At 37.8% G+C, this 27937-nt stretch overlaps 1 protein-coding gene across 1 annotated transcript in view; it reads left to right on the top strand.

Moving 5' to 3' along the window:
• Positions 1 to 27937, top strand: part of LOC311438552 (uncharacterized protein) — a gene marked incomplete at its 5' end in the record, with an annotated part of 410467 nt that overhangs the window by 92748 nt on the left and 289782 nt on the right. The window contains one exon of the mRNA XM_084523032.1: positions 6611 to 6683. Coding sequence (XP_084379158.1) covers positions 6611 to 6683 — 73 coding nt within the window. The remainder of the gene's footprint in view (positions 1 to 6610; positions 6684 to 27937) is intronic.

Here is a 27937-nt window from a genome sequence, read left to right as displayed (position 1 = left end):
ATAGTTGTTGAAGGAAACATTAAAACGGTACTGTACAGCAAAAAAAAGCAGAAAGCCCTGGAGACAAAACGGAAAAAAAAAAAAAAAAAAAAGACAGAAGATTGACCAATGAATACACAGTAGCCACTACTAGCTTTGATTGCTAAGAATATAAAAACTAGTCTTCTAGGAAGAGAAGGAAACATTTCATTCATGTGTGAAATCACTGACAACCAGATGAATCAGCTGACTTTGACCAAGAGCTTCTTTTCAGTGGCAGCTGCTTGGAAAACACACTTGCTTATCTTCTGTCTTCTCTTCAGAGGCAAGCTGAGACCAACAGGCTGCCTGACCATGCAGGCAGTTTCCCTCTGAAATAATTCCTCCAGGTATCCCTCCTTCTGCCCAGCTTGTTGGCTGAGATTTATGGCTGTATCACTGGCTCTAGCTGCAAAAATAAAGAAGAAATGCAAATCCCACAAGACACTGGAGCTATGTTTAAAAATACAATTCTTATGGCTTGGAACAAGCATTGAAACTTCTCCGAATTGGTTGGTTGCTTTTATGACATGTGGTAATTTTCTAAAAGAGGGATAATCTTATGAAAAAGAAACAAAAATAAACAAAAATATGTTCAACTAAAAAAGAATTTTAATTTTAACTAGCTCTTGCAATCTTGTAAGTATCTGTACTTTATATAAAGATCTCATTAAGTAACCGAGGAGATATTTTTCTGAGTTGCAAGCACATAAGCATCTTTTTCTAATTCTACACATTTCAGTAGAATTACACCAGAAGCCCAGCAAAGCACCTCAGCTGAAACCATGTTCCCTGCTACCAGGCTAGTTGGATCACAAGAAGAAAGAGGAAATATTATAGCTTTTCTGTTCTCTGTGTGAAGACTGAAATGTCAGAACTAGCTGCCAGATCTTCTTCAGACCTGTCTAATGATCTTGTAGCACAGAGATCAGATGTTTACATTACACTTCATTAACCTTGGCAAAATCACTTTTCCATACCTTCTATAAAGCTACGCTTAGAATCCTAAATTCAGAATAACTACTCAAGAATAAAACAAGAAATCCTGACAATCACTGCAAGCAGTGTAGTCAGTAGAGGAGAGGGAAAAAAGTCAACATGTTAGAATTTAGCAAACAAAGAAAAACCTAGAAAATGGAAAAAAAAATGATTATAAAAAGGAACTTCTCTTGGCATGTCACACTCACTTCTGATCCTGTTTCAAAGTCAGGGCTGAGTCAGTGGGATTAAGAAACTGGTGTTAAAAACTTCAGAACATGATGGGATCTGGTAAGTTTGGGGCTACTTCGAGCATACCTCCAATAAAAAGGGAAAATAAAGAAAAAAAAAAGTATGAATTGTATATTGTCAAGCAAAAATTTCTATACAAACTCTCCTATAACAGAAGAAAAAAAATAAAAAAGAGAGAGAGAATTAAAAAGTATTAAAAAGCAATAGATTTAAAATATATTAAGACATTTTTACAAAGCATATAATTAACCTGTGGAACTTGTTGCCAGAGGGTAGCACTGAGGCCAAGCTGAGCAGAATTTAGAAAGAGCAGGCATTTTTATATATAATCAGAAGTTACCACGTCGCATTAGAGAGCATAAAGTGCTTTTATGGAGGACATAAACTCCAGTCGTTCAGGCCGTAAGCCGCAGCCGGTCTCACAGGGGTAAGGAGGAGAAGCTCAGCTGGCAGGGAGCTCTGCAGTCACCTCCAGGCTTCCTTGGGGCTGCCTCTGAGGCTTGGCTGTGCTCGGGAGAAGGCAAGGTGGGAGCCAGCCCCATGCAGCACCACAGCTCAGTGGGCCTCATCCCTGCTCTTACTCGTGCTGGTATTTTTGTTCATTTACCTCTCTGCAACAACATTTTATTAAGAAGATGAATATCTCACAGGTAAATCCTGTCTGGCACTCTGCGTCTTGCTGCTCAGCAGAGGAGAGCAAGGGTGGGGTTTGCCCATGTAATGCCTCTGCAGCAGCCTTCATGACACAAACGCGTTGTACTGCAAGGCAAATGCTTCGGTGGTTGTTCCTATCTGTGCTGCTGGAGCCGACATATTTCCTTTTACAAAAAGACTTTCAAATCACCTCATTCTTCTATTAATTCGACATAACTGATTGTAAGAACTATGTTAGTAAAATTAATATTTCAGAGCAGCACTGCGAGGGATATTTTTAACATGCAGCACCACAGCCCCTGTCTCTTGTCACTTGTGTCATCCTGTCATCATGTACGCCTTCAGACACAGGCAGGCTGATACTAATGAGCTCACCACTCCATGTTCCTCTATCATGAAGTTCAGTACTAATGAGAAAAATTCCCAGACTGCACTCACACTCTAAATCAATTTGGCAAGATTGATCAAAATATTCATTAAAACAGTTTGTTCTTCAACTCAGCCTGAACCCTGCAGGCATATCTTTCTTGCTTCTATGTGGTTTTGTGTGTGTCTGTGTGTATCTATATGTGCGTGTGAAATTAAAAAAAAAAAAAAAAAAAAAAAAAACAGTTGTTTTCCCTCCCCATGTGATTCAAGCACTACTTTCTGAAGAAAAAGGCCAGAGCTGATTTCTTGCTATGCTTTCTTCCTTGGGAAGCACCCAGGAGCCTGGAAATGATACGAAGAATATTCTGCACCCCTCTTCTCCTGTGCCTGTCAGCAGCAGGCCTGAGAATGACCGACATGAAGCTACAAATTACTGTCAAAAGGGCAACAAGCAACACAACAAATGGGAATCTGTCAGAGAAAGAGAGACATCTCTGGCCACACAACCCTGGGAATTTAATATATCTTTTGTCTGTCATCTGCATGCTAAATTTCCTTGTCTTCCTTCAACAGAATTTCTTCTTGCCGTGTCAGCCTTGATAAGTACAGGTTAGCTCCCACTGTCTACTTTTTCACAGGCATTTCAAGATAAAACATAGTCTGCGGAGCCAAGAATGACATTAGCTGACTAATGCTCAGCCAGCTGGGCTCTCTGCTCGCGAGGGTCTAGACACAAAACCAGAGAAGCACAAATTGCACTGAGGGATGAGCAACGGATAGATTTACAAATCTCAGCTATGATGTTATCTGTCCCTCCAAAGGGACAAGAGTAATTCCTGCTGGTACCAGTTTAAAAGCCAGACACCCTGGCTAGTCATACATTATGTACTTCTGGTTCATTTCAGCAATAGAGAAGGTTGCTGTTGATCATCAGACTTCACTGCTCATTGCCTACAAACTAGGAGCTTTTTCAAAGGCTTTAGAGGGCTTAAAGGAAACTTCAGACAAACTTAAACCAGGCATAGTTTTAAAAGACTTGATGGATTATTGTTCACAACCCTGCAAACCCACTTTAGTTTCCAATGTTAAATACATAAACTGCATTTGTAACAGCCTATTTCTTAGATATACTGTATGCTGTAAAAATGAGATAATATTATTCCAGGAAGCTTTCAGTGTGGTTATGAGCCCAATCATTCAGAAGCTCTAGCACAAACCCCACAGACAGTGCTCTGCCAGGTCCAAGCAGCAGGCTGCTGGTGAGGCTCTGCACTGGCTCAGGGCACCTCAAACTAAAACAGGCGTAAGCATTCCTCTGAAGAAGGAGGCACAGGGCACACAAGGGCAGCTCTGCATTTGCCTGAAGGAGAAGGAGCTCCCACATATGCAAACCCTCAGAAACAAACCCACTATTTAAATGGCAATGATGCAAAGCTCTGTCTCAAGGGTAGCCTAAGCTCTGCCTGTGCAGAACACTGTTTGTCTCTTTACACCAGAGAATAATGCTGCTATCAAGCAAAAAGCAGTCATGTTGTCCAGACAGGTTCTCTGGAGATGAGATAAGGTGTTATTAACCAAATGCTCATTTAACAGGCATGATGTCGTCTGCCATAGAAAGTGAGGATCAACTCCTGGTACCTTCCTTTCAGAGTGCAAGATGCTCGTTTTAATGTGCTTCCTGCTTGTCCACTTTTACTTGGCTGGTGAGGTTTATTTCTCATGACAGAAGCTGTCCCCAGGCATCTATTTCCACAAATAGAGGGAAAAGAAGATCCTGGAACAGTCAGACTCTCTATTCAGTGCATAGACTCTACTAGATGGCCACTGTAATTTTCATGAAAGGAGGAGTTTTAGGGAATCCAGAAGCTACCATGCTTTTATAGTTTTCCCTTACTCTGCAAGAAAAGTGCTTGCAGGAATGAGTTAGAATTTCACTTATTCAAAATGTTTCTGCCAAAACTTTTAATCAAAAGTAAAAAATAATCATTCAAAGTATATTGTGGCCTAATAAGTGACATGAGTCTCGGGTTACTTAAAGATATTTTTTTTCCTACACTGGATTAATAATTGCATAGACAGCAGAGAAAGCAAAGTTAAACACATAGTACCTCATTTCCCTTGTTTGATCTTAACAAGCCAACTCATTCGTTTTTAAATTGTGTAGAAAAAAAAATATACTGATGAATGTTGTCAATTCAGAAGAGTGAGACCTTTGTTTTGCAAGAGACTTCTGAAACCCTCCATAGTCCTTTATAGTCCTTTTGTACCTTGCTTTAAATTACCGTGTTCCCTTTGTGTAGCTTTGCAGTATCTCAGATGTTTTTAGCACCAGCAGAAGATTCCTTGGCTTTGCTGCAGGTTTTTATTTATAACTTTCATTCCTCAGCATCTTAGGTAGTGGGTACAGGAGGAGATACATCCACTTGATACAATGACAGAAAAAGCTATGGGATTCTTTGCCGTAGGTATGGAGATGCTTTGCAATGTTCTGTGTTGCTTTTCCCCTCTCACCTCCCACCAGTGCCAGACTGTTCTAGGAGAGCTGCAGCCCATGCTTGAAGGAAGCTGTCACTCCCCTGCTGAAGGAAACACTGGATCATTGTGGTGCATTTTCAGTTGCCTTGACCTGTATAACCTAAATTAAGGTTGTTACTCTTTTTCAAAATCCAACAAATATTTCCAGTGCACAAAAGCACACATCCAGATATTTCTATTCATGTATAATAGAGTTAATAGAGAACAGGGATGGTGTTATTGGTTTTTGTTTATTTGTTTGTTTATTTTAATTTCTGCCTTCACATAACATTTGGATGCAACTGTGGCTAAGGCATGACAGGATTTATTTTACAATTTCTTGGTCACCACACAAAATGAATAATGATGCTATATAGTGTGAGACGCTGCTATTCTTAATGGCTGTCATGTGGTAATAATTGTGCTTATTAATGTGTGGTACGGTTATTATCAACGGTAAACTCTAGCCCATCACAGGTTTTCTGTTATTGGCCTTATTTCAGGCAGCATCTTCCTTTTCGGCAGCTTTTCAAGATAGTAAACTTGGTAAATCCTCCTCTCAATATTTAGTCTGAACTACCACAGGCAAACTAAGTTGTTAATTAAATATAACGCTTTCAATTGGATACTCTTTTGATATGAACACACAACAGAGATAGAAGAGAATATTGGGTTTGAATGACAATGATGAATAATATTAATATTTACCTGCTAGTGGAACCTGGAGCTGCTCCAATGAGCTACAAAGTCTTAAAATCTTAATTAAAGGTTAATGAAAGAAAATATTGAAAAATCTGCTCAAGGAGAAAGAAGTGAGGAAATAGGGTATTCTAAATCATCTACAGCACTGCTATTTCCAAGCACAAAAATTACTTCAATCAGGCTTCCAGAAGGCTAGTCTATGCACAGTGTGTGCATAGCTTTGAATTCACCTTTTGGCTTTCAAACCTCCTAGGCTGCAGGTACAGTCCCATATTCACTCCTCCTTTTTGCAAAAACATCCTTTTGTTAAATTCAAAGACGGGTATGTGATATATTCATGTGTCCCTAGGAGTTCAGTTATAAAGTACTACTGAGATTCACAAGAAAGATTGGCAATGTTATGAGCAGATCTACAAAACAAAATATTCAAGAAGTATTGATTTTATTCCTTTTGAACTCTTAGGAAAATTCAGGCAATTTTTTCAGCTTAAAACATTGGAATGATATAATTGGTTCTAAAGTCAGAGACTGCATCTTCATTACATTCCTAATATATGATACTTATTATGTATTAATAACACCTTATTATCCCTTGTCATCTATAATAAATATAGCAGCTGAATATTAACTTGATGTTTTATGCCAGTTCATATGGTTTGAAAACAGAAGCTCTGATTTCTTGTACACCTCAGACATTACTTCAGCATTTCTAGCACTGTTAGGGAATAGTAGCTCTATAGAATTCAGTGAATATAAACTTGGATACATGTAGAATGACCAGTTTACAATGAAATTCTTTCTAACTGAGAATGAATTTCAGATAAGTTTGTGTTTTGGAAATAATGGAGGAATATACTTTTACTACTTTGGTTTGTGTTGGAAGCCTGGCATTTGAAATAACTAAAGAATAATCCCATTTGAGTCTTCAGAAGTGCCACTAATGCTGCAGAAGTAAAACACTCAGGAAATTCATCCCTGATGATACATTTTTCCCTCTAAGCCTTTGTAGCATGACTAACCAGATGCAAAAGCAGTGTCATTATCAATTCAGTATTGTACATGAATATGTACACAGCAGAATTACACAGTAAAATTTACAGTGTCACTGTTTCTTACCTTGCAGACTTTTCAAGAGGCTCAGGAACTTCATATTTATAGAGCATTCTCAGCTGTGATGATATCTACCCTGCAGTCACGTGAGTCAAGATTTTTTCTTTTTTAAAGAGTAATAATTATGATTGCTTCTTTTGATGCTTAATTTAGTATTCTTTCAGATAGTCCTGGTTCTCAAGAGTTAAATATTAACCTTATATCCCCTTTAGGGCTCCTAGATATCACAAAATATAGTTTTACCAATCACTTTGGAAGACCTTGGTTTATCCCCTCATTGCTTTGCAGAAGGAGTAATAGCTATAATCGATCCTAATATAAGTAAACATTACATTATTTATTTACTCATATGCAAAGGTCTGGGGAAATTTATGCTGACAATATAGAGAGGTGATCAGAAATTAATCTATATAGGGGAGTGCTTCAAAGCAGTTTCACCAGCTTCTTGTTAAAGTCTGCTAGTCTCTTTGCTGTGTTGGGAATGTATCTTTTAGTCAAGTCTTCTAATCTTCTAGTAGTACAACTAGATTAAACAATGTTGATCTCATGGATATAACTATTAGCACACAACAAGGAACTCACTCACCATTAGTTGCTTTTCTTTCTCTTAAAAACAAGTCACTGGAGTTCTTAAAAGATCTCTGTTCTGCTTTCCTTCTGAAAACTATTCTTATTTTTCTAGATATTCAGGTAAATTCTCTGATTCTTCTCCCTCCACTCTCCCATTATTTCCATGTACTTCACCCATGTAATTTCATATATCAAAATGAAGGACAATCCACTGAAATATACAGTTCATTAGGGACAGCATTACTTAATTACTGAAGAACTTGGATATAAAGATATGAGTATAATTAGCCAAATTATTCAGTGCTATACATTGCATAGGCAAAAAGCTTAACTTGAGGCAGTCCCTGTCAAATATGACACAGGTAGTTGGCATCAAGTATTATTACCCTTTACAGCTTGTGTTTGTACTGGAAAAAGATTTACTGATATGCCTGCATCTTTGAGGATGTTGCACCAAAGGCTGTTTTGATCGTGGCAAATTATTTATGATAAGATTCTTGCCCAGTCCAGTCATTATAATGCGTAATATTATGGAGACAACAGAGGTGTGAAATGTTGATAAAGGTCAAAAGGATCTTCAGATTATCTCAGTCATAACACCAAACAAATGCTTCAAGCTCTGCAGTGATACTTCTTGAGAGGAGGCACCTCATAGATCCTCTCTGGCACATTAGCCAGCTTTTGAATCTGTGACGCACCTGAGACTTTCCCCTGTTTTGAAACAACTGGCCTAAAAATGGCCCGTCATATACTTCTGGGAATAGCCTAATTTCCTAATAAATTCTAAATATCTCTGAGCTTTGCTGGTCAGACTCAAGGTCAGCAGTATGAAGGCACAAACTGCTTTTCAAATGAATTTTCTTGGTGGGATAAACTGAACAGAATGTATGGAAATTCTGAACTTTTCTTTTGAATTTTGCATGATATTTCTGGTGGATCACAGTGACAGTCTTGAATTTGTTAAACTTATTTGAAGTAAAACTGACTTTCAGCCTCATGGTAAAAAGCTGTGATCCTTAGTCCTAACAAATGAAAGAAAAAAGAGCAAAATTTTGTCTCCTTCCTCGGAGTCAATAGGAATATTACAATAACATGAGATCAGACCTTGACACAAAAATGTTTCACAAAAAAAATATCAAGTCAACACTATGGTTATTATTAAAAACTCTTCAGTCTTTCAACTTAAAAATCACTAAGAGGGGTTCTACTTATTCCAGGGAAAATTATTTTTCCCTGTTAAAAAATGGGAAAGAATCTGATAACTACCAAATTCCAAAGTGTGGTTATATTAAGAAATCTTAGTTGTATTTTTTGTTAAACTGTTTTTCCCTGTCTAGTAAGGGCTGTGATAGAAAATAAAGTGCAAAGTAGAGAACACCAATTATGTGCCTGGAAAATGACAATTAATTACATTTTAAGTGAATAAATAATAAAGCCATCTTTAACATGTAAGTGGTACACACTGATGATATGCGTAACACAAAATCAACCTGTAACATTGAATATATCATTTTAGCTAGCCCGTCTGTGATCTTTCACAATTCAATTTCTAGTTAGAGGAGACAGAAAAAAAAAAAAAAAAAAAAAAAAAAGGAAGTCAGAGAAGTTTCTGCAGTGGGTGGAAGTTGTAGCTTAACACATTACCACTGGACATTGCTGTGGCCTGCACTTTGGGCTGGTGTGATACCTAATGAAAAGTAAACAGCTAACCTATCCCAATTCCTGTCCATTATGGACAATCAACTTTATACAGAGATTTGTTTCAGCTGTAAAATATTGTCCACCACAAATATCTTTCAACAAAGCCTTCTTTGAAGTAGGTCTTTGGCTACAAAACACAACAGAGGCTGCCTGTGCTGCACACACAGTTCATAGGACCTAGAGATGTAAGTTGAGTGGAGTACTAGTATAAAGGTGGGAAAAATCAATTTCTCTGTTGACTGTTTCTAACCTGTTGTCAATCTGCCAACTGTGAAAAAGCTACATATTTTTATTTGTGAAAACCTATCCCCATTTTAAGGTAAGAAACATAAATGTAATATAAAAATAAGAGCTCTACAACAGCAGAAACAGAAAATTCCTAAGGTCATAAGTAGTCATAATAATAACATATTTTGTAACACATCTGGAAGTCCACAGGTATAGGATTGGTAAACTATTATGATTAGCTTGTAATTTATAAGTTAAATCTGTGCAACTAAATTATACACTTGTGTTATCCTGGAGCATCTGTTTCAGTTTGTTTTAGAACTACACTAATCATAATGACATTGTGATATTCTTGTTATTGGAGATTTATCATATTTACTAAGATTTTTACAGTACACTCATACTTCATACAAAGTTCAGCTGAACCCCTATCCTATTTAAGGAGCAAGCTAATGATCCAGGTGTTGAATCATGGCGGTAGCTTTTTGTCTTACTTATTTTCAGTCACACTATTAAACACCAAAAGTATTTGTGCTGCATACTTCTTAAACTAATGAAAAATCCCCCAAAGCAAACATGTATGGCACTTTTTTTTTTTTTTTTCCAGTAGAAAATTGATCAACAACCCATTAAAACACAGTGGTCAGGACCTTAAGAAAGTGTTCATACACTCTCATAAGGTAATTCTACATCCTTCCATTCATGTTTTCATCAACCTCTTTTTTTCTTTGTTATGGGCTTAAGTACTATGGAAATTAAAACTGACTCAACAATACAATTACATTTCCCTGGACAATAATCTAAGCAGATCTAGCTATTATTTTATCGTTGACTTCTGTTGTTCTTAAATTTTTATCAGTAACTGTATAATACTACGCATCTTTTCTCATTAATTGATAACCAGCATATATCTTTATAGACAGAAGAGACTTTTTTTTTTCCAATCCCCTCATATATCCCATCAAATAAATGTACTTCTGAATGCACTTAGAAGACTTTAAAAATTCATTTTATGCAAATTCATTATTCATTTTCTTGGCATTATTGGACATTTATTTAAAAGCAACTTGCTATGAAAACAAGATCTATGTAAGCTGGTGTATTCTAAATTAGTTTTTGAGAATCCCATTATAACATAACTATTCATTGAAAAGGCCTGTGATAAATGTCCACTTTGATCTGCAAGGCTGGTGTGATACTCTAAATGGAAATGTAAATCAACTGGCAGAAGCCGATTGAACCAGATATACCAGAAGAAAATTAAGATACAAGAGATGTGGTTTAATTAGGCCACAGTTGTACTAATTTAACTCATCTGGGAAGTGTAGGGCTGTAACTTGGACAGTGCAGATCACGATTATTTCCTTAATCATATCCACGTGGTAGGTGGTAACGACTATCTACCCTCTACATCTGGTCCTGTACCTGTTTGCAGGAGAGAAATTTAGGCTGTAGTGGAAGTAGATGCTCTTCCTCTTAAACGTGTAGGCTGACACAGGCTATAACTGCCCCTGGATATGGCATGGGTTGTATCAGTGTCAAAAAGCAATCTGGAGAGAAAATGCAAAAGTATACAGGAGTATCAAATGTGAAGTTCCTAAGCCACCATGCCAAATCCACAACATGGAAAAGGGATTATCTGCTGGCTGTTGCAGTTCAGCTATCTTGCTTCTCTAAGGCATGCCTCCCTCTAGGGCTAATTTCAGGCATGATTTATCAGGGACCCAAAACCCCATTGGTGAAGATCACTAGATACCTGATATCTGCTGACTGTGACAGAACAATCCCAAATATATTCCAATAAATCTGAAATCCTGTAGTTAAATAAATAAATCACCTTACCCTTGTCAGTGTAATTTTAAATGATTTGTGATCCTTTGGAAGATAACTCTTGCATAAAACCTGATACTATATTAATTTTAGGTCTGGGATGTTGAGACTTGCTATTCCGAGTGGGAGAGGACTCACACTTAGGACTCACAACAGAGTTATACATAATAGTGTTTATACATGCAAACTCTACAGGTCAATTCACACATAAATGATTCTTCTCTCTGTACTTTAAGGTATGTCATTATGAATAAATCTGCTTTAGATGACCATTCTCTCCTCAAAGATCTTAGAAGTTCCCTGTTTGCACCTGCCTCTGAGTTACACTGTACTGTAACCCCCCCACAAAGTAGCATAAGTACACAGCTGTGTGGAAAATGAACTGTGGCTCGGGCCAAAGCAGGGTGGTATCTGTGGGTGCCAGCTCAGATGTGGAAAAAGTATATATCATTGCAACCCCATTATATGAATGTCTCCAGTTTTTCCACACTTCAAAGTATCTACTAATGAATTTTCCACACCAGTCCCATTGAACATACCCCACCAGTTTTGTTCATAGGAAGTGCATTGTATGCGTCAGTCTTACATCTTTTCCTTTTTCATCATGGAAGAAGTAATTGTCCTACTGATGTTCTCCTTCATTCACATCACAGTAGGGTCATTGTTTATAACCTCTTTCCTTCCGTGGAAAAGGAAGTATGTGCATGCAGGAAACAAGATGTTATAAATACAGCATTGTTCTATGGAGCTGGGGGGGGAGGGAGGTGCATAAGCTATTTTCCATAAATCTGTCAGATTTTTGGAATGAATTTTGGGACTTACAGAAGCCAGTAGCAAAATGTCCATGATATTTTGGAATGCACAGTAACACAAAATGAACATACCTCTGTGAAATGGTTTAATTTCAATTGGCAATTATCTCATTTCAAATGACAAATATATGCATTTTGAAACTAGCTATCTTTTCAACATACAATATTGAAAACATTTGAAATTGAAGCCTGTGTAGCAAAATGCAAGACATCTTTGACTTCCAATGTCTTCTATGAATACTCATCTTTCAGCAGTGTCTAGGTATGAGCAATTTATTTGGTATGAGTACAATAAAAGCTTCTTCTTGAAAGCTTTATCCTGTGCTATTTGAAGTCAATAGGAGTTTTGTCATTGGCTTCAAAGGAAGTGAGGTCAAAATCCTAATTAACAGTGTCAGCTCCAACTATCAATCAAAGACAGAATATTCATAATGAAACAATTTCCAAAACAGATCAAAATGCAAAGTAAGTATTAAAAGAGGGTATGTACATATAAAGTGTAAGACCTATACCTTTGAGATGTTTTTCAGATGTTTTCTGATGATGGATGTCTTTGGGGTTGTTTAGTTATTTTTTCATATATTGGCAAGGTTTTATAGGCTTCTGTATAGAATATGTCTGTAAGCTTACACACCTGGGTAGCTTTGAAATCAACTACCTGACTTCTATGCACTGCACAGAGCAACCTTAAGACTCTGTCCTCATCTGGCTCTGTGATGGTGCACCTTCTTCGGAGTCTGCACAATTCTATACTCAAAGTGATCAGGTAAAAGTAGAAAGGATTTCTCACCTGCCAGGCTATTCAGCCCTGCAAACTCACACTTGGAGAGACTATCTGTGTGGATTCCTTCTTACAGTTGTATGTATTTTTACGTATATTAAGAATGAATAAAAAGCAAATAAAAGCATCATAAACAATTTACAGCAGGGTAGTGTATACTGTGTAAGAATGTATGCAAATGTAAACACAAGTAGATTAAAATGGAAGTATCCTCTTTTGAGTTGCCTTTTGGTTGTCTCCCTAGAGTTAAAAGTGCATGCATACCCACTTCCTAACTGCTATAATATCAGTTTCTGTATCTCATACAGCCTGACATTCTTAAATTTTACATTGGGTCACAATTCAAATTGTTGTTTTGATTTTTAGTATGCTCACATCTTATCGCCAAGACATTCAGTATCTCAAAATGAGAAACAAAATGCGTGGTACACAATGACCTCCCTATAAAAATCAAAGCATATTTCCTCAAAACTTTATGCATAATTGAATAAGCAAAGGAATCCCAGCATGGATTTTAAGATTATTCAGGAACATGAAATCGATAAAAGCATAACACGAAAGTCGTAGAAGATAATCCTAAGTATACAGAAAAATGGTTTGGACCTTGCAGTACATGGTCTTCCATAGAAATCTTCTTAAAGCCTTATCAGCTCTAAATGTATGAAGTGTACAGTACATAAGTGTAACAATGGGAATGCATAACATTTCTTCAGAATAAGTGTCTTCAGCCTAAGTATGCTCAAGCAATTAAGTGAAAACCTGATATTTAAGACTGAAAATAAGAAAACCTGTGGGAATAATATTTTATAGTTAACAAGAAAGGTCTGGCCTCACATTTCATTTAAAAGAGATTAACCTCTCTAGGCCAATAGCTGTCAGCATCATTTGCTTTCTTTGTCTCTACATATGGTGAAAGGAATCCTTAAAAAATTCACAGGGAAAAACCTGAAAAATATGTTTTATATAAACGATTATTCTTCCAAACAGCAGCCAAGAAAAAATGTGTGTCTACTTCAGTGTACATCACTCTTTATTACCAAAAATCTCTGGAAAACCAACTGCACTGGTAGAGTATTCAACATAACCTAACTGAATTAGGATATTGTGTCTTACTGAAAAATGGAGTAAAGAAAAAATATCCCAGGGCCATACAGATTTCTTTGAAAGTGCCACATGCCTGTGCACTTCTTGTCTCTGTGAAATGAAGACAGCAAATGGCCCAGCCTGGACCTCAGAGCAGAGACATCTCCAACTGGCCATCCCTATGCTGATGTGCATGTATTCTGTAAATCCTAATGGTTAGGCTCCCAGCTTCTAAAAGCTTAATGTAGGTACATGTAAAAGTGCTAAGTTTACCTGACAATTTTGAATTTACTTTGTCTTCTTTAGTAATAGGTTTTCCCAAAATTTGAGTAATTGGTGATCAATTTTTACAAAAATGAGTACAATTTAAGCCTCAGAAGTCTTCTTAGAAAAGAAAAAGACTTTGCCTTCATTGGACCAGAAGTTTAAAATGACCTCAGAAATGTGGAATAAAAATTAATTTTAAATTCCTGACTGGTTTATGAGGAGCCCATTAAACTGAGATACTGCCCATTCAAGACCTAAGACAACAGCAATGGCATTTGCCAGAACAGTTACGCAGTACTATTTTAATAATATATAGGACTAGAGTTCTAATAATGATTTGCTGTGTCTCATAATAATGTACTTGGAAAAGCAAATCCAGTCTTCTGAGTTCTCAGCATTTGAAGGAGATGCTGAACATTTGTAAGGAAACTGTAAAAAATAATAATAGTTCTGATACCAAAAATTGAAATACATCGAAGATGTGTTTACCAATGTTAACACATCATCTAGGAAAACCAAACTAAACTCTTTACAAAATAAAATAAAATAAAAAATCAGACATAGTAAATAAAATCAGATGTAGTAAATAAAATCAACACAAAATATATATATTCATCAATAAATTGCATTTTAAGGTAATATTTGGTGCACAATACTAATTTGTGAGAAATAATAGTTTTGTTGGAGGAAGCTAAGCAAAATACCTGAAATTTAAACAAATTCCAAAGAATTAGTTATCTTCTGTTGTCCTTTATCTTCTATTTAATTGTTTTTAAAATGCTACTAGACATTCCAGTGAAAGTGTTCCAAAAAGTCTGTCAGTTTCTGAAATTTCCTTATGTTCATTACCGACTTACCAATCACCGCTTCACACAAACTCTGAAGGTGAGTGAAAAGTGTCTGGAAGTAGCCTTGGCTCAATAATTCTTATGAGACAATGACATGAAATTCCTCCAGAGATTAAAACAAGGTTGTGAGAATCGTAGTTCTGTGTTTCAATACCTATGTCATACCTCTCAGACTTTAAGCACCAATCCCTTTTTCAGATCATAAGTAAAACAGAAGCATGGCAACAACCTGCATGTACCTCTCTTAAAGACTTAAATTAGTATATTCATCATGGGACCACTCATCTCTTCATATGAATGAGCTACCTATATTTTTAAATATAGACCACTCCACAAATTACTCTCACTATATAGAACCATCGCTGATAAATTAAATTATGCCAGTTCCTTGTTTTAGAAAATAGAGCTTTTTTTTTTTTTTTTTCCTAGCAATGGAGACTGAGCCAATTTTGCTTAGGGCACTAGCACAATGAGTTTACAACAATCCTAACAAGCAACTGTCTTCATCAAAGCCCATTATTTCATAAAAAACTTGTGTAGATCAATCCATATTATACATAGGAAAAGAAGGGTGGTTAATTTCTAATTTTAAAGGAGAAAAATGACATTTTAATTCAAAACTCTCATGTTTCTAAGAGTCCTTGACTTATAATGATAGGTTGCATTTTGAATAAATCAATTGCAATGTTCTCCACTGGGAATATATGATCTATGTCAAATCTCAGATTTCGTTGCACACCACTAGCATATTTATGTCCTCTCTGCAATTGCAATTATTTAAAGAATAACTAAAATAACTCCATTTTCAGGATTATGTCTGGAGGTGTAAAATAACAACTATTCAAAGCAGTATATTTATATTACCTCATGGAGTTGAGGACTGAAGGCAGTATTTCATGAGAAAATGTCTTGGAATTTTAGCTAGCTTTAGCCTGCCAATACTCTTTTTTTTTTTTTTTTCTTCTGTTTTCTAGTATCTTGTGGGCATTCAATTTAAAATTCTACTCTTTGAATGGGCAAGGCCAACAAACATCTCCCACCGTACTTGACATGCTGAGTTACGAGATGAGACTGACCCAAGGAGTAAGAGATGAAAAAGTGACTAAAATGGCAGGAGTTAGCTTTTGCTGGGTCACAGCTTTGTAGTATTTGATATAGCAAACATTTTTTGATCAACCTTCTTTTCAGTAAATTACCCCCTGGCTCCCAGAATCTTGAGAAAGTCAAATTAGAGGTGTTACAGTATGACACTAGTTTTAGAGGAGAAAACATTTGTAAGGCATCTTCCTTTTGGCATTGCATGCCTTACAGTGAAGCAAGAAAAAGGCATTTGTCTCGCTTTCCCCAGGGAAAGTATTATATCTGTTTTTCTTGCTGGGAAGTAGGGCTTTTGTAAGGGGAGGCTCTAAGTCAATTTAACAAATGACTGTTTTGTTGGGGTTTAGGGCCAGTGATACATGTTAGCCTTTGGGGTCTGTTTTGTTCCAATGACTTTTGCTTTTCTGGTGGTTAATCTCACTTAAAAACTCTTCTGTCATTATACTTTTACAATGGCTGTTTGCCTCCTTCCCATCGAGGAAGATGTAGATTTACATTGGCTAAAGAGAAGAAAATACAATTGAATGATCTTATTATTTTTCACAGCTTTTCTCATGTTCTGAATTTCTCTTACCTCTTCCTTTTGTGTTCAGGCTCTGTTTCCCGTATGCTCTCATTATTTTCTAATGACCTGTATTTCATATAAGCAATAACAATCTACTAAATGCAAGATGTAGGCATTAGCATGATAGCAGAAATCTCTTTACCCAGCACTACCACTGTATCAACCAGACTCACTGTCAGGTTTTACAAACTGCATCTTATTTACTAAATCACACAGATGAAACAAAACCTTTTTGCCTTTTTTCCAACATATTGCAATGTGCAGTCAGTATGGAGTTTTACCACCAGCGAGCTTTTTACTGTAATGGTCTGTTTCTCTGTTGTGCTTTCAGTAATAGGCTCTCAAAATATCTTGTAAAAAACAAGGACTGGATTTTGATGCTCCCATGTATTGATGCATAACTGGAGGAGTGCAGGGAGGCCAGGCGAATAACCTGTGTGCAGCCTCTGCAAGGGCTGGTCATAGCCAACAGTCCTGTAGCTGATGAATGGAACACTTTCTCCCTCCCAAAGCAAGCAAAGCCAAAAGCCAGCCTGTTCCAGGTGCTCACAGGAGCCCTCCTTGCAGGCATACTTCCCTCCAGCAGCCTGGCGTCTGGATGAAACATACTTACGGCATGGCATGAAGTGTAAAGCAGAGTAAGGCAGGAGTGAATTAATCTTAGCATGAGGCATTAATCGCAAAATCAAGAATGTTGACCTTATCGTAAGTTAGTAAAAACATTTGAAAATGTTTCTGAAATACCAGACAGACCTCTGTAAATTGTTGTGCTCTGAGGTGATAATGATATGCTCTGTGGTGGTCCTTCTAGTGGTTCATTTTCTCTTGCGATATAGGAAAAACACTAACCACAGAGAGAAACTTGCTTCGTCTGACCAAGCATGACATTTGCAGTGCTTATATTGAAACAGCCATCCTGGTTTCATCCAAAGTGGAGAGGAGCTGGCCTTCTAGGTACTGATATGTGTCACTTTAATAGAGCTGTATAAATTAGGTCTAATGAATCATTCTGTAGAAGTGCCATTAAGTATAAAAAGTTCCCAGGATGACTGCATTGAGGGCATCTAGTGTTAGAAAGGGTATATCCCAGAAGGGTCTCACGGCCTCCATTGCTGCTTTTGTCAGCACCCCTGGGCAAAAGATCAGATTTTCTTATTGTTCAGATGAGGTGTTCCACTCCCTCTCCCTTTCAGTAATATTTTGTATTCGAATCAAACAACAACACCATATTTTGAAAGGGGGGATTGTACTTATGAAATCAATGTCCTCATGCCATGTCAAAACATGAGTTTTGTCCCGCTTTCAGCTTCACCAAACAAATACTTGAACACAGCTCTCTGTGAATTCCCAACAGCCCAAGAATATGGCAAGGCACGTCTTGTCTGAGCATCTGGCTTTGGATTCGAACTGTACTAATTGCTTTCACCTTTCCTCAAATGCAGAGTCCTGTGTATCCTGAAAAATGCCATTTTCATCATGTGTTTGGCACAATGTTTTAGAAAATTGACACTAAAAATGTATTTGTGACCAGCAACAGAACACCAGAATACTTCAGGGATATCTTCTCCACATGACTCATTTCTGCACTTAGAGTTTGGGAGCTATTTTAGATAAATAGGATAAAGAGAAAAGAACTACCAGGTCAGGATAATTTCCCATATGGATGTTTGTACATAAATGTATTCCTAGCCTGACTGTGTGATGAGAACAGCTCCAATAGCTTCAAAGTGAACTACAACTCTAATTATATTTACAGGGATATAATATTAATTAAAAATACACATACATTATGGGGTATTTTGTGTGAAAGAATCCTTTCCACTTCTCCTATTTTGTTCTAACAGTTATTAATCCTGTGCAAAATGATTAAGCAAGATGTTTGGACTAAAATGCATTAAAGAAATCTCGTTCATGGCAAGCTGAAATATGCATGGTGAATGCAGTGCAGTTTTGTCTCCAGTAATTGCAGATCACTGTTTTTAAAGAGATCCATTTCACTTGATCATGTAATCACATAAATTAGGACACTTGCAGTTCATCATGAAAGTAATTATGAAAATGTATGAACCATGATGTATCTTTTTCTCTCTTTTTGCACCTTAATGTAATACCTTGCTACTGACTTTATTTGTAGAAAGAAAAAAACAATTAGATTGTATTATGAGCTATTGCTGTTTATTACTTGTATTATAGTGGCACCAGGCTGCCTCACATTAGATATTTCCATTACATAGTAACACATTATAGACATCAGGTAGATTACAGTCCAAAGTGGAAAGACAGATCAGGGAATTATTCAGAGTTCTTTGTTTCCAAGGAAAAGAAAGAAACAAACAAAAACACTGATAACGTGCACTGATAAACTGGAGCTACATAGCTAAGTATAGGAAGAGTCCCCTTCCTGGTCAGAAAGTATAAAGGCACTATTTTGACATTAAGCCCACATTATTCCTTTGAATAAACAGGGACATATTTTTAAGATTAAGCATGTTCTCCAGAGCTTTCTTAATTGGCAGCCAAAATGACTTGTACACACACGGAGTTACATACAGGATAGAGGATTTCTTAAATCCCAGTGAAGCTTCAGGATTTCTCATTTTTACATGAAAACAATTGGCAAATAATATATATTAAAAATAATATTGTTAATTTCCATAATAACTAAGTGCATTGTTACATGCAAAGCGGTATCTAACATAATCCCTTCCATTTTATGTGCTACCACCAAATAGAAAATATATTTTTCAGAATCCAATAAACCAAAAATATATAGTCGAGTATTTCTGGAGGGCGCCTAGAGCTCAGAGTCATACAGCTTGACTGGGACATGAAAGGTGTCAGCTAAGGCAGACGGCAACAGATGAAAAGACAGTGTTTGCTGGTAGTTTGATAATAAGAGGGTGAGTGCTCCAAAGTTCACTCACAATTCTCCAGTATCTTGCAATAACTAAAAAGTCTTTTCACAGCAACACAATAACACATTTTATAGAAAAGTTACAATTTGGTAACCTTTCACAATTTCACTGCCTCCATTTCATTGCATAGGACCATGATGTGGGCCCTTTGAAATCCTGGGAGATGAGAGACAAAGAAAAAAGAAAAACAGACAGAAAGTGTGGGAGGGAAAAAAAAGGGAAAAGGTTTCTGTTCAAGGCTGTAAATTAATACATTATTGATCAAAACTTGATTCAGCAAAGTTCAATGATTTGGTCATGACCGGCCTTTATTCTCTCCCTCAATTCATATACAGTCAATATTCCATTATATTGCTACTTTGAAAAGACGTCTAAACGAATAATAAGCTGGAACCACTCATTCCAGTTAACATACCCACGTGTAACTAAGGGATTGGTTTTCTTCCAGTTATGAGAGAAATACATAAGGCCTAGAGAGCACACAAATGGCACAGGTACTTCTGCAATGACCTGCACGCTAATATGGAGCTGACATTAGTGAATCTGTACCAATGTCTGGCATGCAGTATAGAGGGGAGAGAATTGTTGTTATTGTTTATATCCATATTGCTGGAGTCAGTGCTTCCACTTCTTATAGATTCCCAAGGAAAGAGCACTTTAAGCCAGTGTTAACATGCTGTGTAACTTCCTTCGCTGTGTCTTGCTGAAACTAGCAGGAGGCGCCCATAGCTCGGTGTACCCAGATGTGGGTAGGGCATGTGCAGGATGCAGCCTGCTGGTGGCTGTACCACCCCTTCCCAAAACGGGTACCGGGCCTGAGCCAGCTGAGCCCGCAGGGCCCCCAGCTCCCCGTGGGCACCCCGCAGCAGGGATGGCCGGCACAGCCCCACCTTGGTCATGGGGTTCTCGGGGACAGGAGCAGGGCCAGCTCCCTTGGGTGCAACCCAGCCATGGAGAAAAACAGGCAGCCTTTGCTGCCAGGGATCCTTTGGCTCTGCAGGGCAGGGGCTGGAATAAAAATCAGTGCCAGGATTTTCACATACTCCTGTGTGCAGCCCCCCTCTTCCTCTTTAACACATTGATGTAAAGTGATTTCACAGTCACTCACTAGGAATTACACTGAACGTAGCATACATTTTGAGACTGTTTTTCATTTCTTTCTTAGTAGCTGGAGTTCAGGGCACATTTAACAGCACAGTCAGCTCCTGCTGATCCTCAATGTATTTTTTTAAATTACTCCTGCTAGGATAGATAAAAAATGTTGTCCATACCATACCCCACTAGATTGGCCTGTGCTACCCCAGTTGCTAACTGGAAAAGGAAGGTGAGGAGGAGCTTGAGAAATAATGCTTCTTTTGCAATACGTCCCTGCAAATATAAGGTCTGCAAGAGGTCTGTGGGGTTTCCTCTCCAACCCCTCGCTTCTCCCCCCTGCTCTGGCTGCAGGGACACTCAGGGTTTTGCAGGTGGGGACACACAGGGTTATGGTGTGATGACAACCTGCAGGTGCAAATCAGGGTAAGCCCAAGGCTGCTGCAGGTTGAGTAGGGCTCCTGGGCCTCCTGTCCTTTCCCCACACTGGCAGCGAAGAGACAGCAGAAGTCAGTGCTGTGTCTGACTAGGAGGTGTTGCACCCCAAAGTTAGGTGTATGCTTAATAGGAGCATTCAGCGTTCATCACTGTGGCTTCACTGCCATATGGGATCTGTAGGATAACTTCCAGTGGAGTGCTTCCAGGATGCACAGTAGTCTGCCCAAAAAAAGTACAAACCAAGAGCAAAAGAAGAAGGCATCAATGGTGATGTATAGGAAAACGCATCAGAAAAAGGGAGCATTCAGTTAGAGACCAATTGTAGATACTAATTGAGAATAGGTAATACAAATGTCATAACCTATATATAATATATATATCAGTTCAAAGCATAGCACAGAGAATGTTAGATGTGTTTTTCTGCTATAATGAAAGAATACTTAGTGTTTTGAGCCTTTTGAAAACATTTATTTGAAGACATCTGGGCTGGTCACAAAGTATCAAGCAAATTATTTCATTTTGTGTAGAAAGGCACAAAACTTCCTGATGTTCTCTGTTCTTTGTGCAATTAAATCAAAAAGTTGGCTTTACTGTAGATTAGCTATGGAGTTGCACAGCACCGTCTGCTAATCTGCAGCAGACCTGGTAACACAGAGAAACACAAGTGGTCAGAGAAACATGTCTTTCTTTTTCTTATGTGTATATATAATACATTATATATATACTATATAATATAATATTTTATAGATTATACATTACATATGTATTAAATAGCTGCAGAAGCAGGAAAAGCTGCGAGGCAACGAGGCCATTATTATTATTTTTTTCTTTTACCAAACAGTAAGCCAGCATTTCTCATCTCCAACAATGCTTTGTTAGCTAACCAAAGACTTAATGTCAAAAATCCTGTTAACACAACTTGACAGGAATGACTGAGGCAAGCAGTCTGGCTCTGGGGTCCCTGTTACCTCCTTCCCATTCCTTCTCCATGTCTCATGAAGGGAAAGGAAAGGAGCATCTGCCTGGGGCTGCCTCCGGGACAGAGATGCGGTGGGGATGGGGTTATTACAGGAGGACAGCAGCAGCCTGACCTTGATTTCAGCAAAGGGGAAATCCATGTTCTGGTGGCTCATAAACTTAACTTGTAGAGGCTGAGATGGCTGGCTCTGTTACACTAATTGCCATTTAAATTACTTCTTGCCAGCCACTACATGCATGACAACTTTCTCTGCAAGGCTGACTTCTCAGCTTCCTTCCCCCACCCTTGTGCTGTTAGTAGTGGATCTGAGCGCTGATGAATATGAAACTGGAACTTCTGTGTGCTGTAGCAATAAGCCCATTAGAAATTCAGTTTACAGCCTGACCTCTGTTCTCTGAGGAGAATCTTAAGGACTTATTACCAGTTTGGTTTTGCTGCTTGCTAGTGCTTGTGAGCATGTATGTACAAGAAATTACATTAAAATGATATATTAATCTAGTAATATATTAGTCTTCCATCCTTAGAAAGTTCTTCTAGAGAACCACTAGGGTATACGGGAAAATGAATTATAAAAAACAGTGCTGAGAAAGAAGCGACTATTAAAAACAGAGCATTTTAATTGACCGTTCCAGCTTTCTTCAGCACTTCAGTTTAGTTTAAGGGAGAGGCAACAGAAATATCTGTTCCTAAAACGAGAGAGAGATTCATTGCCTAATTCCTAAATATGTTTCCTTACCTACTTCTAGTGGTAAATCTGTGTTTATTTATAATAGCTAACTTTGTTCAGTTACTGACTTTTTAATTAAAGGTAATAATTCAGATGACAACATGCTCCTTTGTCCAAATATTATATCAGTAGCTATGGAGTACAAGTATAAGCAGGGGTCAAGTAGTTAAGCATCATACTGTGACTCGTACAGCTGTTGTGAGAGTTGTCAAGCAGTATTTCTGTTGGTGTCTAATGGTAGTGATAGCGTAGATATTTGTTGGTGTCTTTAGAGATGCTGAGTTAGTACTCAGAACTAAGAGCATTCATGGTCTTTGCAGCTTGTAAGGGTGAAAGTATAAAAGCGCTGATATGCAGAGATGTCTTCCCAACACATTTTGATGCTTTTATCAGAATACAACTAAAAGGCATTGCATAAAACAATGGCCACACATTTAAATGCCCCCATTAAAATCTCTCCATCACTATTTACATGCTTGCTAGGAACATCTTCCCTGCCTAGCACAAGATGCACAGCTCCCTGGAATTGCTTGGATCTTGATCTCTGAAAAACACTCAAAAGTTCAAGGACAAGTATGATGGAGTTATTCAGATTCTCACTGACAGCTGAAAAAACCCTTCTCTGTCCTTATTAAAGATAATCATTATTATTTCATCTGTTAATGTCAGTGGCAGAAACACAATATTACATTCTGTTCCCTTTTCAAGGTGTTTGGAATAGTAAATGAGTTATTTTTCCCCAGAGATTTGAAAATAAATGTCCTCTGAAAATCTGGCAAGATAAAAGAGCTCCAGACAATACCAAATTAAAGCCCAGATACACAGTTTTTACTTAGCTGATGTGAAACAAATCCTATACTTCAAAGCATTTCATTTCTCAAGGTCAAATTGCAGATCTCTTTGCATTTTCCTGTACACTTCAATGACTAAACAGGCAGCTGAATCCACTTGTTGCTTTTGAAAATCTCAGTGAAGGACTTTCCCAAGCAGCCTTCCACAGCTAGAAGATGCTAGATGCTAGAAGAAAGCGAGATTTAATGGCTCCAAGAGGCACGAAATGCTGGGGTTTAATGCAGGGCCGCATTCACCAGTGAAAAGAAAAAGCTGTACATGTGTCTCTTTGGCGCTGCCATCTATTAACCCAATTTCTTCTTTCCTTTTAAAAGAAAGGAAGTGTTCAAAGGCTAACTTGCTAAGCTAAAGTGTTTCTGGTTACCTAGCTACTGGAAACGTATCCTCATCAGTAACAATAAGAAATCTGTATGGGCAATGGGCAGAGCTGTTCTCCTTCCGATGTTTCCAACCTTGGTATCTGACAGCAGCCAAAAGCTAGTTCTAAAAGATGTATAGTTAAAAACATGCATTCCCTAACGCATTTGCAGAGTTTTCTTGCTATTAACAACTTAATCTAAACTGTCCATGTTATATTTGAATGTTTACATTAAGACCCTGCAGTACACTTCAGCTTCCACTTTCTTTACTGAAAGAAAGTGATGCAGTGCACTGGCATTACCAGTCCATGGGGGATGTATTCCTTCCCTCCACAGCATGACTTACCTTGTTTTTGTTAGAACTTGCTTCTTCAGTCTCCTACTGAGGACAGGATGTTGCTGTGTTTTTGCTGGCTTATTTTGACTGTGGTAAACATGAGAAATGGACTTCAGCATTTAAAATCTGAAAAGCATCTATGATGCTGGCCTGCTTAGGGTGCTGGACACGTACTGCTGCTGATTCTGATTTTGCAAGTGTCTATAATTGTTATCAGCATTGAATTTCTATCCCCTGTTAAGCAATTGAATAATTCCAGGGTATTATTTGGTGAGGGAAGACCCTCATATTGGGGGTAAAGTAAAGTCCCAGCAATTGAGAGTCCACGCAAGGAAAAAGCATGAAGACAAGATACTTTCTTGCCTTTCTGGGAGATTCCGGTCCAGACTCTGTCCTTCACTCAATCCATACATTTAAATGTATTACAATCATTTTCTTTCTTTTACACTACTGTTAATTTTTCCATGGACAGCAGTGCTCACTTTATACATATGTGTATATTATGCCTACTTTAAAAAACGGCAAAAAAAATATTCATATCGTTCAGAAATGCCTGAAGGCCCCCTATTAGTATCCACAGTGTGGTATAGAGCAGGGCTGCCAAACAAACATACACCATTAGCATCTATTGAGTTGTCTTGGCAACAGAAGAAGGAATCTCACCTCACAGCAAGACCGTGCTGAATGCCCCAACTGTTTGTGACTGACAGCAGTGAGTTACCTGCTACCATGTACAAAATGGATGACAGTTTCAGGGTGTAGGATTTGCATGCTTCAATCTGTCTGAAACGCTCCACATAAACTAATTTGGTTTTCTGGATCCTGGCCATGCTCAGCTTTTTTTATTATTATTATTATTTATTTTTATTGTTTTACGCCAGGTTTCAGCACAGGTGGCCCCTCCAAGCTCTACCAGAGTGAAACCTCTCAGAGTTTTGCTGGAATCGTTTTCATGTTTTCCCCTTCCAGTATTTCAATCTTTTTATAAAAAGCAATACACACTGCAAAGAAACATTTACTGTAGCTAAATGCAAAGGGATCAAATACGCAGTTTTTTCTTTGGTTGTCCTTCTCTGTCAAGATTATTAAAGTTGTTCTGAGTCAGAGCTTTGAACTGAATATTTAAGAAAATGTTGGGTGAGGTAGCACGTGAAAACTCATAGGAGAGAGGTCTGTCTGTATGTAGTGCCAGCTTCATCCGGCAAAATCCCTTTCAGATCATTATGTTCCACTGCCTTCTCAGGGTACTTCTCATCACCGTGTATCATCCCTTCTTGCACTTCTTGCTCCATAATGAATATTTCACTTCTGTATGAAACTCCCACCAAGGGTCTCAAATCTTTACTGAATAAAGAAGCTGGTGAGTAAATGAAAACAAGTTATGCAGCTTATTGGAATAACCAATTAGGTCATTCCTATAAGCTATTGCTATGCAGCAATTGGAATAACCAATAAGGCCTTTCTTCTTTCTTTATCCTTTTCTTTTTCTTTTTCTTTTTTTTTTTTCTTCTTTTTAATTTTTATTTTTTTCTTCCTTTGTGTCCACTTAAAGGCTTAGGGGAAAAAAAAAAAAAGCACCAGTAGTGTTGGCAGCATTCAGATAGTAATAGCAAGGAAAAAATACAGAAACATGAGGAAATATCATATCATCTATCTCTCTCTTGGCATCATCTCAGATTCTAGTCCAGAAGTCAAAATTTAGCTCACTGTGAATGTTAATATGAAGGAATAACATACTAGGAGTCCCCTAATACTGAAGGGTCACAGAAATTGTCAAATATGACTTATGTCACTCTTTAAAAAAAAAAAAAAAAAGAGGACCTGTGGTGAGAATTTTCACGTTCTCCAGATTTCATCCCTAGAGAGTTTTCAGGATAAAGCTGCACTTCAGAAATGCAAGTGACTGCTCAGCACTGAAATTCCTTGACTGTGACAAGATTTTAGGATTTTTTGAAATATATTTCTGAAAAACTGACCTAACGTAAACCCTATTGGAGGTCTGTACTCTTGACTGACTCTGTAATCCCATGAAACCTTATTTGTCTTAAGTCCTAAAGAGGACTAGCCTTCCTTTCCAAACAACACCCTGAAGACATCATGTCTCACTGACCATGCTAAATAAATGAGCTGTCTGAAAAAAAAAATATCTCTTGTGCATATTCTTACTTTCTACATAAATCACATCCTGTGGAAGGGAAAGGTGTTTGAAGAACTGATTCATCAACATCTTTGATGTCCATGACAACTTCAAATAAAAAGCTCCAAAGGAGAACTTGATATTCACTGCTTTACAATTTTTTTTTTCATCCGCTTAAAGAGGTCTCAGTGCAAACACTTTCCAACATTTGATCAAAGCTCAGGATAGTCTCTTAAAATGTGTTAGCTTTAGAAGAAAGGGCACTGTCACTCAGCTACAGTCTTGCAATCAAAGAGATGAAAATATACAGTAGCTCACCCATTGCAGTACATGTGAAATGAAGAAACTGTTGCTTTAGCTTACCCTGTGCAACTTGCCACCATTAGAAAACACAGCATTTATAGAATAATAGACCTTTTTTATCTCTAATGAGGACTAAGATTTTTTGTTATAGTTAAAATAAAAACACCAGTCAGTATAGCCTATCCAATCCAGATCTTTCCTTCCATTCTCTTTCTGTCCCTTTCCGTGATTCAGGGGTCAGAAGTCACTTTTTATTATTTTTTTCTGCCATTTATCTAGAACTCCCTTTTTCTTTATTCAGTCCAAGACATTAAATCACCTTTTCTTCTAAACTCTCTGTATAAAATCTTGCTTTTTTCCTTAACTTATAATTGGCTCTCTTGCTGTATGGCATTCTGTGATACTTATCTAAAAGCAAGTTATATAATGAAGAGCATGGAAAAGACATCCATACTTCTTAAAAAACTTTTCTAAGTCTACAGTTGGCTTGGCAGTATGTCAGAAAAATGACTCTTGTGTTTATGTTTCTAAAACAGTGTCAGGAAAAAAAAAATCAGTCGTTTCACGTCTGAATTGTTTAAAAAGGTTGCTGTGTTTCCATGTCCTATTCTAACCACACATCTCATGAAGGATTGTCATTTAGAACAATTCTTAAGGAAAAAGACCGAGTCTCTGGTGCTCATTGTTTTGAGTTTCACACAACAAACCAATAAATCACTGTTCTGACAACTGCCTTTGCAGGAAGCAAGAGAGCACAGTTAGTCCCATTTGCTGTAGAAATGTTCTTTCCCTAAGAACTACGTCACCTCTTCCAGGGACACCTTGGAGGGCTCATTTGTTGTGTTTCAGGTATGGCCTTCCTCCGTGCAGGACTCCTGGGATGGCCTCAAAGCTTATTAAATCCACTATGATATTCCTCTTGGTGTCAGGTGGCTTTGGGATTGACCTTGCTTTTGAGCCAGATCTTGGTTTCCTTACCAAAAGGGGTGATGTCTGTTCATTTATCCTGAGATGTGGCATCATCTGAGAAGACTGTACAAGGTTGTGTGGCAGTGGCAAATGTTTAAAGTGTATCTTACTTTGGTGAAGCCCTCGGTCACCTGTTTCCACTCATGTTGTGCATTTAAGAGCGGTGCTGTGGTGCAGATCAAGGGATACTTGTGGTTGAAAAACACTTTTGAAAAAGGAAATAAAAGACAAGTTTCTGTCTAGCTGGATCAATTCTCATGGCTGTACAAGTGCTTTAGCTAGCAGGCTGAAAGAGAGCCTAAATGGATATGAGGGGGAGTGGAGCAGGCAGCAGCTCCTTAAGGCAGTTTCAGCAGTTCTACTGTAGCATGTCCTGTGTGGTGAGGGTCTTTAAATTCTTACAGAGATGAGAGCCAGAAACCATTGGAATGGTTCTTTAATTCATGCCT

Source organism: Aythya ferina (genome assembly GCF_964211825.1).
Source record: "Aythya ferina genome assembly, chromosome: 6".
NCBI lineage: Eukaryota > Metazoa > Chordata > Aves > Anseriformes > Anatidae > Aythya > Aythya ferina.
This window is presented reverse-complemented; position numbering and strand designations above follow the sequence as displayed.